This window comes from Bos grunniens, chromosome 13 (assembly GCF_055505025.1).
Source record: "Bos grunniens cultivar Pamir isolate PY7600 chromosome 13, Bosgru_T2T1.0, whole genome shotgun sequence".
Taxonomy (NCBI): domain Eukaryota; kingdom Metazoa; phylum Chordata; class Mammalia; order Artiodactyla; family Bovidae; genus Bos; species Bos grunniens.
Genome location: NC_141177.1, coordinates 56,825,397 through 56,838,292, shown reverse-complemented (window position 1 = coordinate 56,838,292; position 12,896 = coordinate 56,825,397). Strand labels below are relative to the sequence as shown.

Below are 12,896 nucleotides of genomic sequence, written 5' to 3'. Positions count from 1 at the left end.
GCAAGATGTCACTCCATCTATGAAACTGGTACAATGACAGTGTGTAAATCACAGGGCTACATGGATTAGATAAATTAATCCATTTGAATCAATTAGAGCATTGCCTGCCACATAGGAAATAGTAAATGTAGTTAGCACGTGAATGCTGAAAAATTTCTGAGTGATTCTCATATATCATCCACATACACACACATGCAAATCGAGCACCAAAGTACTACAGAATAAAGCACTTTATACAGAACTTAAAAAAAAAAAAACTGCAAAGAGTGATATAGGAGAGGAAAGAAAGAGAATGAAACCACACCACTAAGGTTTGAGAGCTAAATGCTTGGGAGGAAAAGGGGTGCAAAGAATTGAGGTCCAGAATAAAAGAGAGAGAAGAGATCTGGAAGGATGAGGAGGCGGCTAGTTCGTTTGGGATCTTCTGAGCTTGGTGTGCACAGGCAGGCACTGAGAAATGTCTCCCAACAGCCCTAGGGGGCTCAGCTCTCTATAAACTTACTGAAAGTCACAGAGAAATAACATCTCAAGGCAAAACACTTTGAAATGAACTTGAGGCTGCTTTTCACAAACTGCCAACATTTCTCACGTGAACTAACGCCGTGTCGTTGAATCACTGCATCTTTTTGCATTTTTATGAGGCAGCCCCTCTGAGAGAATTCAGGGACCAGTCAGTGGGGGGCTTGACAGCTTCTAGTCTAAAAAGACAAATGGGCCGCTGTGTAGAAGTAAACACCCTCATTCAGAAACGTGGAAAACAGCTATTTTCTTCTCCACTTGGTGTCATTACTGATAAAGCTGCATTTTGTCAGTATTGGGCATCCAGCTATAGAATAGTATAGAAATACCGGATGGCTGTGTACATATGCCCAGGGTCACAAAGCTCCAAATGATAGAGTTGAACTTAGTAGCAAGAGCCAGGCTTATTTACTGTTTATTGTGTTGGATACGGTTATAAGCACTTTACCCAAGTGATTTATTATCTTTTAACATTTAGTTATTAGACTGCGTTGAGTCGTATTTGCATGTGGCACACCGGGTCTTTTGTTGCAGAGCTCAGGCTCTCTAGTTGCACGCAGGCTCAGTGGTCGCAGCGCATAGACTTAGTTGCTCCATGGCATGTGGGATCTTACTTCTCCGACCAGAGATTGAACTGACATCCCCTGCATTGCAAGGTGAATTCTTAACCACTGGACCACAAGGAGGTCCCAAACAATTTCCTATTATTCTCCTTTTGTAGACAAGGGAGTCTAGGCACAGAGAGGTTAAGTAACCTGCTCAAGGTCACACAGCTAGCAAGTGATAGAACCTGGATGCAAACTCAGACTGTCTGGCTCCTGAGCTCCCCTCCCTTAACCAAAATTTTCCTACTGCTCAGAGCCCAGGTTTCTTGACTCCAGTTTCATTCTAAAGAGCAAAGAGCTGTTGTCCTGGAAGGAGCTTTTCGATACCCGTTTCTTTATTATTCACGAAGTCTTTCAGTCCTCTGTCCAGGGGACAGAGCCATCCCATCGGGCCATGAACTAGCTTGGCTTCTTTCCTCACTTCCAATATACCTGACAGCCAGTGTCAAAGCTAAAGAAAGACCAGACAATGAGCCAGACTATTCATCGATTCAGATAAGATCCCCAGGCCAGTAAATGTTTCCTGACTGGCCAGCTGCTGACCGCCATTCATCAACTAGAGGAATGGGATCTTTCCTGGCATCTCATTTCTTCCCAAGGTCCTCACACCTTGAGTGCTGGGGGTGGGGTGAGCCCCGTCTGTCACTCAGCCGGAGGAGGGCCAGTACTGCTCAACCCTGTGGAGGAGCCTCTGCGTATTGTCCTGCTTCTCTCCTTCCTCCTATGAGTCTGTTGGCGCCAAGGTCACGTTCCCGAGTCTCCTCCTCGAGGATGCCTCGGTCTCTCAGAGACAGGCGCAGAGACTCATGGGAAGTGAGCTGCTGCTCTCCCGGGAACTGGAGGAGGAAGAGGGTTGAGCAACACGGTGAGTGAGAAGGAGAGAAGTTGAAAGAAGCTGCAAAACTTGGCAGAGATGATACTTGATTGGCCTTAAAAGATTAAGTATCAATAGGATGTAACTAACTAAAGCCATAGGAGGTGACATTCCAGGAAGAGGAAATAGCACCAGGAGACCCAAGATCATGAGAATAGAATTTTCTGAGAACTAAACAGACTTTGGTGTGATGAAAAGTGGTTCAGGAAACTGACAGGACTCCAGCCTGGGATCTAGTGTGGGGACACCATGAGCCATACCCCACAGTTTGGAATTTTGGAGGCAAAAGGAAGAGGAGAGATCTGTAAGCAGAACTAGAAAATAACTATGATACCCGGTGGAGGATGAAATGGAAACCAAGTATCAGGTAAGACAATATATCCAGATTAAAATAATAATAGCAGTTTTTATTATTAAAGGACTCTGAATCAGGATTGTGGTTTAGGAGTTTCAAACAACATAACCCCCTGAGCTGAGCATCGCTGTGACTGGTGAGAGAGTATCCTGCTTACCAAGGGTGTTGGAACAAATAGGCTGAAAGCTGCCATGGGAGCCACAGTGTATCTTCCCTGCAGTCCAAAAGGATATCTGTGGATGAGAGAAGAGATGGAAGCAGGATATGAGCTAGCTATTGTAAAAGAACACATTTGAAACATTTAGTCATCAATCGAGTGGAAAGAAGGAGGAACTAGATTGGGAAAAGAACAAAATTCAGCAGCAAAATGAGCCATTGCTCTGAGCTCCAGGGCGTTACAGTTGGGTCAGAGGCGGGAACACTGAAGGCACATGAGGGACCCCCTGGTGCCCTGCTCTGTGGTGGCCAAAGGAGGGACCCTGGACAGGCTGGTCCCAGTCATCAGAGCTCTCAGACCACCATGGAGCTGAAGAGAGATACCAGCCTTCACCTGCTCTCTTTGTAGACAAAGGAAAGGTTTTAGATTTTGAAGGGTCCCCCTCTTGTTTTGTAAGTTAGCGTCATGCTGGCGTCTGAGAAACAGTGCCAAAAAACCTGAGCCCTCACAAGGGGTCGTCTGAGCCTGTCATGGGTGCCACCGTCTTCACCTGATTTGTTTCCTTTAGGGCCAACTCTGTGACCTGGAATCCACATAAGATGATGGGCGTTCCTTTGCAGTGCTCTGCTCTCCTGGTTAGAGAAGAGGTATGTCTTTCCTCACTCGTGGCCACATCTGCAGTTGGGATTGGATACAGTAATGTGTGTAGTGACAAAATTAAGATCATTTTACAGAATGGAACAGTGAGCCACATCCACAGTAGGGGAAATTGTGAATGAGGATAGCTGTAAGGCCCTGCTCTTATGTCCAACTATAAGACGGTTATATCCTGACTAGACAAGACAGTCATGTTCCATGTGTGGCTGAATTATTGTGCTTGTGAAAAAGTCATAGGACATTAGGTTGTACTCTGCTGCAGGGTCAACAGTGGGTCAAGAGAGAAATACCATTCAAAAATTAGTCATGGGATTGAAAGAAATGGAGTTTCAGGGTGAGGAAGGTGGCAGTCCCCCACTGGCCTCTGGTTAAATCACACTTGGAGTGGTTTGCTCAGGTTAGCATCTAATCGTATAGGAGACCCCATCAAGCAAGACCTCCAATAGTGAGGAACATTAATCAACATGAACAGAGGTAGTTGAAAGAACTAAAGATGTTTAATCTAATCTAAAAAGAGTTTAACTTAAAGGGCTGAGAGGAAAGCAGCCTTCACAACATAAATGACTCAGGTTGGAGAGATTTGCTTTTTATTTAAGGCTTCAGGGAGCTGGGTTAGTCACATTGGATGGTACGGCTTTGATGACAGAATCACAATAACCACGATTTGAAGTCTGACTTGGGGTCAATAAAAGGAATGCTTTTCTAAAAATTAAGCTGCCCAACAGGTAATGAATGACTTATGTAGGAATAAATTCATCATCAGGGGAGCTGACTGAGTGGAGATTGGACAAGCGCTTGTTAGAAAGAGGATGGAAAGATAGAAGGGGCAGGAATAGGAACTGATCTGGAGGTCCAGGGTTAGGACTCCACGCTTCCACTGCAAGGGGCAAGGTTTCAATTTCTTGGAACTAGGGTTCCAAGAAATTGCCTTGTGGCATGACCAAAAAAGATGAACAGCTCTAGGATCCCTTTGAAATCCGAGAGTTCATAACATTTCTTTTATAGAGGTCCAAGGAATAATACCATGCTATCAGATGATATTCTCTGATTTGTTTAAAAAAAAAAAAAAGGAGAGTTCTTGGTTTAAAAAAAAACTTGGAATATATTAGCTTAAAGAGTTGAAAACAAGTTTCATAATTTCAGGGAGTATCTGAACCTTTTATTGCTGATATATTTTATAAATATCTGAAAAAAATGATATTTATGACGGTTTCTGAAGTTTATTTGATCAGGGGAATTTTTTGACAGCAGCTCTTTTACAGCCAGAAGCTATTCATGTATTTTAAATAGTTTGGAATATAATGGCTCAGAATCAGGATATGATCTCACCTTTTTATCTGACTTCTACTTGTCCTTTTGTACAAGGAGACTGGTGCTGTCTTACCTTTTAGAGGTCACATGCTCTGAGTTGCTTTTCCTATCCCAGTAGAAGCTGGGCTGGTCTATCCATCATTCCACACTCCCTGGGTGGTCTCCCTTAGGATTGAAGGCACCTAGCCATGAGCTTGCATGGCTGGGGGAAAAATGGTGCCAAGTGTCTGTGACCATGAAACAAAATAGATTCACCTATTGCAATTTTTAGTCTTATTGGTTTTCGAGTCCAATTCAATGTCATTCTACTGCTCTAATATAATTACATTGTATTGAATTTCTCCCACTCTCAAACAAATAACTTAATGAATTCCACCAAATATGATGTCCAGACTACAAGACTGAGCCCAAATCTGTTATTACCATCTGGGGAACTAGTCTGGTCTTTCAGGATCTAGACCAAATTTTAGCTGCATTTTCATTTTAGTTTGGAGAACTTTCAGAAGGGGCTCTCACTTCTAACTTCAACCAAGTGATCACAGTTTAGTCTTTTCTTCTCTTGTCATGAGTCACAAATGGAAAAGTCAATGTCAAAGCTTCTGTAAAATTACAATTACACTGTAGATAACCAAAGCGTCAAAGACTTCCTGTGGTTCGTGACAAATTGCAATGTGGTAAGGAGGCTGACGATGCTGTTTTAGTCAGAGAGCATGATTCATTCACTGGTCTTTGAAATAGTTCAATCACTTTGCCACCCATTTTCCATAGTTAGCTTGTGGTGCCAGGGTAAATTAATGGTCATTGACAATGAAACTTTCCACTGTAACTACCATAAGCAAGTGAGCATGAAAACACAGTGCCCAAACTCTATCCCTCTTGAGAGAGGAGCATGCCATCTGAAAGAGTCACTGTTTTGAAGACCTCAGAGTACCGATGTCTTTATTTTTTAGATTTTAGCATCTTAAGGTAATAGCAGTGAATTGTACTGGGTTTCCCAGGTGACTCAGTGATAAAAAATCCTCCTGCCAAGCAGGTGGTGGGAGTTCCACCCCTGGGTCAGGAAGATCCCCTGAAAGAGGAAATGGGAACACACTCCAGTATTCTTGCCTGGGAAATCCCATGGACAGAGGAGCCTGACAGGCTACAGTCCATGGGGTTGCAAAGAGTTGGATACGACTTAACAACTAAACCACCACCACCACAATGAATTGTCCTAAAAACTGTGATTTCCATAAAGAACTCAAACCCTTACAGCTAAATGGTAAAGTACTTGAACTCAATATGAGTGAAACAGTAGGAGAATCACACTAATGATATTTTATAAAACCAAAAAGTTTTCAAAATAGTTTGATTAAGCAAAACCAGAACATCAAGACATCCTCCCAGTGAACATTATACTCTGATTGTGATTAAAAAAAAAAAATGCCTTCTCACTGAAATTCACCTGAGCTGGATTTACATACCAACAGCTCCATTTCTAGGTAAAAGCTACAGAGTGGCTTACATAAAGTTTTTGACGTTCAATCTCATCTGTGAAATGGGAATTATTAATAACCAGCCACGATAAAGGGTATTGTGAAGCTTAAGCAGAAATAATCAACGAATTGAAAAAAAAAAAGATAAATGCCTTCTCTTAAAAAGGAGAGTAAAAGTATAAATATGCCCTGATGTTAACCTCTGGTAATAGCTGACCCTAAGCCACTTTTTCCCATAGAACTGACCTATCACAACAGTCTATCCCTCTCAGATACTTGTCTCACTTTTTTTCTCATTTAATTCTTACTGTTTTCTTTCTCCAGGATATTCAGCTCCTCTTTCTTATATATTTTTCTTAATAATTTCCATCACAATGTAAACCCAATAGAACACATAAAATCAGTGGAGAGTTTCCTAAGGGCTTCCCTGGTGACTCAGATGGTAAAAAATCTGCCTGCAGTGCAGGAGACCTGGGTCAGGAAGATCCCTTGGAGGAGGAAATGGCATCCCACTCCAGTATTCTTGCCTGGAGAATCCCAATGGACAGAGGTGTCTGGCTGGCTACAGTTCGTGGGGTCACAAAGAGTCAGACATGACTGAGCGACTAAGCACAGGGTTTCCTAGCTTTTCTCTTCTCTTCTAGGGATTGATGCAGAGCTGCAACCAGATGCATGCCTCCTACCTCTTCCAACAAGATAAACACTACGACCTGTCCTACGACACTGGAGACAAGGCCTTGCAGTGCGGACGCCACGTCGATGTTTTTAAGCTCTGGCTAATGTGGAGGGCAAAGGTGAGCACCCCAGAACCGGCTGAATGGCAGCTAAAAACAGACCCTGTATCTGGTGACCCTTGTGAGGACATGGCAAAAATTGACTTCCAAATTGAAAATTATTTCCTCAAGACTAAGTTTCCTGAATCCTAGATCTAGTCTGCCTTCTACGTGGGCAGAAATATAAGAAATCTGTTGTGTGTTTGTTTTTTGTTTAAGCCAAATTGCTTCTAATGCTCATTTATCTAAAAAACCAATCCATGTTGCTTTATACAGCAGATTCCCTGGATTCCTGAGAGGTGTTTCACTGCTGTTCTTGTCCCAGCTCTTGGTTTTTACCCAGTGATTGATCATTTGGGTAGGTTAAATGTAGACTTTTTGTTTGGAGAACAAAAAAGAAAAGGAAAAAATTGGCATGATGGCTTGTTTTTGTCATTTCACAGAGTAACCTCTAGTTTTAAAGCTTTTTTCCAAAACCCTGGAACTTCCTAGTGACCTCCATTAGTTTGGTTTCTCTATTTACCTCAAAATTTAACTGTGGATGATCACCCCGCTCTCAGACATGGGACTCTGTAACTAATGTTGTGCACTACTGGCTGGACCTAATTATAGCTTCCAAGAGCACACTTGTGTGGTTAAATGTAAGCAGGCTGGGAAGGTCAAAGATTTTATTTTTCACTTTGACCAGATTTCTAACCTAAATGTCACAGCTTGGTGACTTTCCACCTGGTTTCATTTATCTCCCACAGGAGGCAATGGCTAGAGCTAGTGAGGACATGCTGGAAAAACCCAACTGCTAGAAAAGTCCAACTGTTAAAAGAGTATGTCAGGGAAACATGACAAAGAGATGAGAGGGAAGCTGGTGAGACCTAGGTCTGGTGTGTTTGGGAAACATTTGACTCTCAGCTTTCTTTCTTTCTTTCCTTTAATATTTAGTTATTTTATATATTTATTTAGACTGTGCTGGGTCTTTGTTTCTGTGCGTGCGCCTTCTCTAGTTGCAGTGAGCAGGGACTGTTCTCTAGTTGCAGTGCACAGCCTTCTCATTGTGATGGCTTCTCTTGCTGCAGAGCATGGGCTCTAGGGCTCACGGACTTCAGTAGTCGCGTTGCACACAGGCTCAGTTGCCCTGAGGCATGTGGGATCTTCCCCGACCATGGATAGAACCCGTGTCCTGTGGATTGGCAGGTGGATTCTTAACCACTGGACCCCCAGGGACATCTGGCTCTCAGATTTCTAAGTATCCTACACAAAGAGGTGACAGGGTCAGCCCCACAGAAACAAGCAAATGACTTGGTCAGCTGGATGAGATCACAGAATGGCTCCTTGATCAGGTCTATAGAAAGAGCTATGGACCAGGTCCACAGTACCCAGTCCGTATGCTGGTGTTTAAGCAAACTGAATTTACTTAAACAGTTCAAACAGGTGGATGGCTAATAAGAAAAAGAGGGGACTTAGGAGTGAAACAGTCAACATCTATTGGGTTGGCCAAAAAGTTAGTTCAGGCTTTTCTATAACATCTGATGGAAAAATTCAAACTAACTTTTTGACCAACTTAATACTGTATGGAATCTTCTTTAAACCCATCCTGGAAAAAGGCAGTTTAACTAGAGAGATGGTATTGCTTAATGCACAAAAATTCTTAGCTGGCTTCCAGGGGTGGCTGGACTACATGGTCTTCCAGCAAACCTCCATCATGTTATTTGGCCTGATTGAGTTTTCTTTAAGTATCACTAAGTACAAGACAGCCACCTGGAGTGAGGCCCAGGGTGACTTATTGTCCCATAAAGGTGTGTGATGAGTGGGCTCAAATCCCTTGAGCTGGGCAGGGGACTCCTTCCTCTTTTGAAAGTTGAGCGCCTGACAAGGACAGGTATGTGGTCCCCACTGCCCAAGTTGAGACTCACTCTGTTGGCAATGACACCTTCATTTGGCAATAATGAATCCATCAAGAATGTAGACTTACATTGTACATTGGTGTACTCTCAGGCTGTTTTCAAATGAGCGGGCGTTTCATTTCCTTGATTGGTGGGAATGATAAAATGACAGAGGTAAACATCAGCTAGGAAGTTGAGGAAAGCTTGGTCTCTAAATATTGTTCAGTGTCCCTCTTTTTGTCTCTTGTTCCCCTGGTGTTTTTATTAAGATGATGATCATTAGCTATGTTTACACAAAAATGTATCTGACATGGTTCACTGGATCCTACTGCTTCTTTTCCATCGGAAGCCTCCCTGCCAGCTTGGTGCAGCCGGCTGGTTCTCAGAGAAATCACACGGAAGACATCAGGTGTGAACTCAACAGCAGGACCAGTGAAGCTTGAAATAAAGGCAGAGGATCCAGTTTCTAAAGGGCTGAGATACCGGCACCAGAGGAGGGGATAAAAAGAGAGACAGAGAGAGAAGTCACAGTGGCTTTGTAACTTATGAACACATGTGTTTTGCATTGAAAATTAGTTTATTATCATCATCCAGAATTTAAAATAGTTTCATTAGTTCTTGTACATCATATTTGTGTAAAGGAATAACTCATTTTCTAACATTCATATGTAAGATGTGAACAGAAATGAAGACATATGGATAACTATTTATAATTAATGAAAGTCAACATATTGTTTCTGTGTAAAATACAGAAAGAGACTATAGTAAAGAACTTTAGAAGAGAATTTGAATTACTTAGAGGACAGGGACACCTATTTTTTAATTCCTTACACAAAGCCCTAAGTATCTAGACATCTAAATGACAAAAACATCCATTTGGTTTTCAACTTAAAGTTGCATTTTTTTTAAATGAAATGATAATAGCTATTAAAGTAATAATCTCAGTCCTACAACTCAGATCAAGGGTAAGCACCCTCTGATACGCCTAACTCTGTCATAATGCCAGCCAGGGCAGGAGAAGTCACTCTCCCTAAGAAGAACCATGAAGAGTTGACCATGTCATTCTGTTTTGCATTTGCAAAAACAGTCATGAAGAGGAAGAGAAGGAATGTGACATTAATCTGCAAACCCTCTGTTATCCGATACACCTGGAGAAGACAATGTTCCAGTGAATCCACATTTTCTCCTTAGTAAGATAAACCATGGGAAAATAGTAATCTAAGTATAAATTCCTGTTCTTTCACCTGCTAATAACAAATGGAGCTAAATGCACTGAAGACAACTGTCATATTAAATCCAAGACAACTTGATTGGAGCAAATTAATGCCAAAAAAAAAAAAAAAAAAAATTGAGCCTCCTGATGTGGAATGCTAGAAAGTATCCTGGATGGTGACATGATTTGTAAGCTTTTCACTGGCAAAGACACTGTGTCTGTCCTCAACTCTGTTCTTATTGGGTAAACCTTTTGTCTGTTTTATTTTATTAGAGAATCCTAGAACTTGATTATTTTTCATCTTGACAGATTACCTCGGTTAAAACTCTGTGTAGATAGAAAAAAAGAAAAAAATTAAAAGGAGTCCCTTTTTATAGGCCTGCAGTGATGGCTTAATATGTAACTGCTGACTTTTTACCATAAATCTTGATGCTTGTATATGATTATGCAGATTGGCAGGTTTTCTTATAGTTTTCTGATTGACCTCCATAATTAAAGTGTAGATAACAGTGGGACTGGCAAATGGCTGAGGGATAAAAGAAACCAGGAGAAACTATTAAAGGGAAATGGATGTCTAGCCCTCCTTACTGAGTGAGTGAATGTTCCCTTTCTCTCTAAAATATTAATTTTTTTCATACGTGGCTACTGAGCATCTGTTGCTGCATGAGATCAGGGGCTACAGTTTCCAGGCAGGAAAGAGAAATTCACCAATGACCATCATAAAAGACAGAACACCAATTAGGAGATCGGGATTGACATACTGTTATATATAAAATAGATAACTAATAAGAACCTACTGTACAGCACAGTGCTCAGTTCTCTGTAATGGCCTATATAGGAAAAGAATCTTAAAAATGAGAGTGGATAAGAATCTTAAAAATGAGGAGGGTTCAGGATGGGGAGCATGTGATTTTTTTTTTAAAAATAAAATTAAAAAAAAAAAAATGAGAGTGGATATATGTATATGTATAACTGATGACTCTGTGGTGAAGAATCTGCCTGCACTTCAGAAGACCTGGATTCAATCTTTCAGTCAGGAAGATCCCCTGGAGAAGGGAATGGCTACCCATTCCAGTATTCTGCCCTGGGAAATCCCAATAACAGAGGAGCCTGGCGGACTACAGTTCATGGGGTCGCAAAAGAATCTGACACAACTTAGCAACTAAACAACAACACACAGCTTAGTCACTTTGCTGTACACCTGAAATTAGCATTATAAATCAACTATACTCCAATCAAGGCGTCCCTGGTGGCTCAGATGGTAAAGAATCCGCCTGCAATGCGGGAGACCTGGGTTCGATCCCTGGGTTGGGAAGATCCCCTGGAGGAGGGCATGGCAACCCACTCCAGTATTCTTGCCTACAGAATCCTCATGGACAGAGGAGCCTGTCCATGAGGTTGCAAAGTTGGACGTGACTGAGTGACTAAGCACAGCATATATAGCACATACTCCAATAAACATTTTTTTAAAAATAGAACACAACTAGTTATAAAAGAAACACAGACACAGATTGAAGAGTTAAAGAATGGAGAGCTCAGTCCTCATTTGAGAGCCAAGAATAATTTATCAAGAACTGGCCTTTGAGATTGATTGTGAACAGGATGGATAGAATAAATAAGACCTCGACCAGCAGAGCTGGGAGAAAGGACATCCCAGGAAGATGGTCAGGCAGGGGCTGAAGGGCATGTGCAGAAGTGGTCATCTGAGCTTTCAGCTTCCTTCCCAGTGATTCAGGTCATGGAGAGGCATTGCCTGATAAGGCTTTATAGATGCCTTTATCATTCTCACAGGAAGAGCTGTGTGGTCTATAATGATTCAACAAGCATTTGATATTAATAGAATGAATTTCAGAGAATCACCTAAAAACCTACAAAACTTTGAAAATAAAATATGGATCTTAATCTCATGAATACCCAATTTGAAAGGAGGAGCCCCAGACTTATATAGGCACATCAGAGTCCCCTGATAGCTCTTCAGCCTTCATCTCAAGGGGGCAGATGGATTACTCCTGAGCTTAGCCAGAGTGGACTCCTAGACTAGCAGGGCTAGAGAACTCCCATCCTGTCTTTGGTAACCCAACTCCCTTTACGGTACAATCACAGTCATTTTCAGAGCATTCATTTCACCTCGCTATATCTATGTGGGAAATAGTACAGCCACCATCATTCCCATGTGACCAGAAAAGTTAGCCAAGGCCATATGGCTGGACAGGGTCAGAGTCATACTGGTCCTGAACAGATCCTGGATCAGGTCCCTGCAAGTTGAAATCCAATGCTAGCCTGGTCCCAAGGATCCAGTTTGGCTAACAGTAAACTCCCCTCCCTCTTACTTAACGTTCATCCCAAGTAGATGCAAACTGCCAGCTTGGTCCAAACCAATGGTAAATCTTTGGCACCCACAGACTCTTTGAGTGCATGGGTGGTGGCCTGGATGTCCAGGCATCAGGTGGACACTTGGAGTCACAGGAATCAGTCAGCAAGGGTGGCAGTCCCTAAACAAATGGATTTCTGAATCCATCAGCTCTCTTTAATGAAGCTTACTCTTAAAAATATTTCAGACGCTACAAGTCATCGTTCTGCCAGATCCCCCTTTTAGATGAGATGATGAGACTGTGTGTTAACAGGAAAGTGGGCCTATCTTATCTCCATTATTACTTCCTCTGGACGCCAGGTTGGATTAATCACTGGTAGGTCTGTTCTCAGAGTTCCTGGGACGAGCATTTGCTGTTTCTCTAAGCTTTCCTGCAGTACTCCACACGTACCAGTGGAGTTCGGAGTAAAGCCGTGTGAAGAGTAATTCCCTGGTGTTGGGGTCCCCAACCTCCAGGATCTGATACCTGATGATCTGAGCTGGAGCTGATGTAATAATAATAGAAATCAAGTGCACAGTGAATGTAATGAGCCTGAATCATCCTGAAGCCTTCTCCCCACCCCTGGTCTGTGGAAAATTGTCTTCCACGAAACCACTCCCTGGTGCCAAAAATGTTGGGGACCGCTGCCCTCGTGTGTCCCGTTGTCAGTGAAATACTTGTAGTCCAAGGCTGTCGTATTGTTTTTCACAAGTCCAGATCCTGGGCTTC

General features: G+C 42.3%; 1 protein-coding gene across 1 annotated transcript in view; it reads left to right on the top strand.

Annotated features, from left to right (window-relative positions):
• Positions 1–12,896, top strand: part of GAD2 (glutamate decarboxylase 2) — a 65,950-nt gene that overhangs the window by 44,606 nt on the left and 8,448 nt on the right. The window contains exons 12-13 of the mRNA XM_086331214.1: positions 3,079–3,157; positions 6,598–6,747. Coding sequence (XP_086187340.1) covers positions 3,079–3,157; positions 6,598–6,747 — 229 coding nt within the window. The remainder of the gene's footprint in view (positions 1–3,078; positions 3,158–6,597; positions 6,748–12,896) is intronic.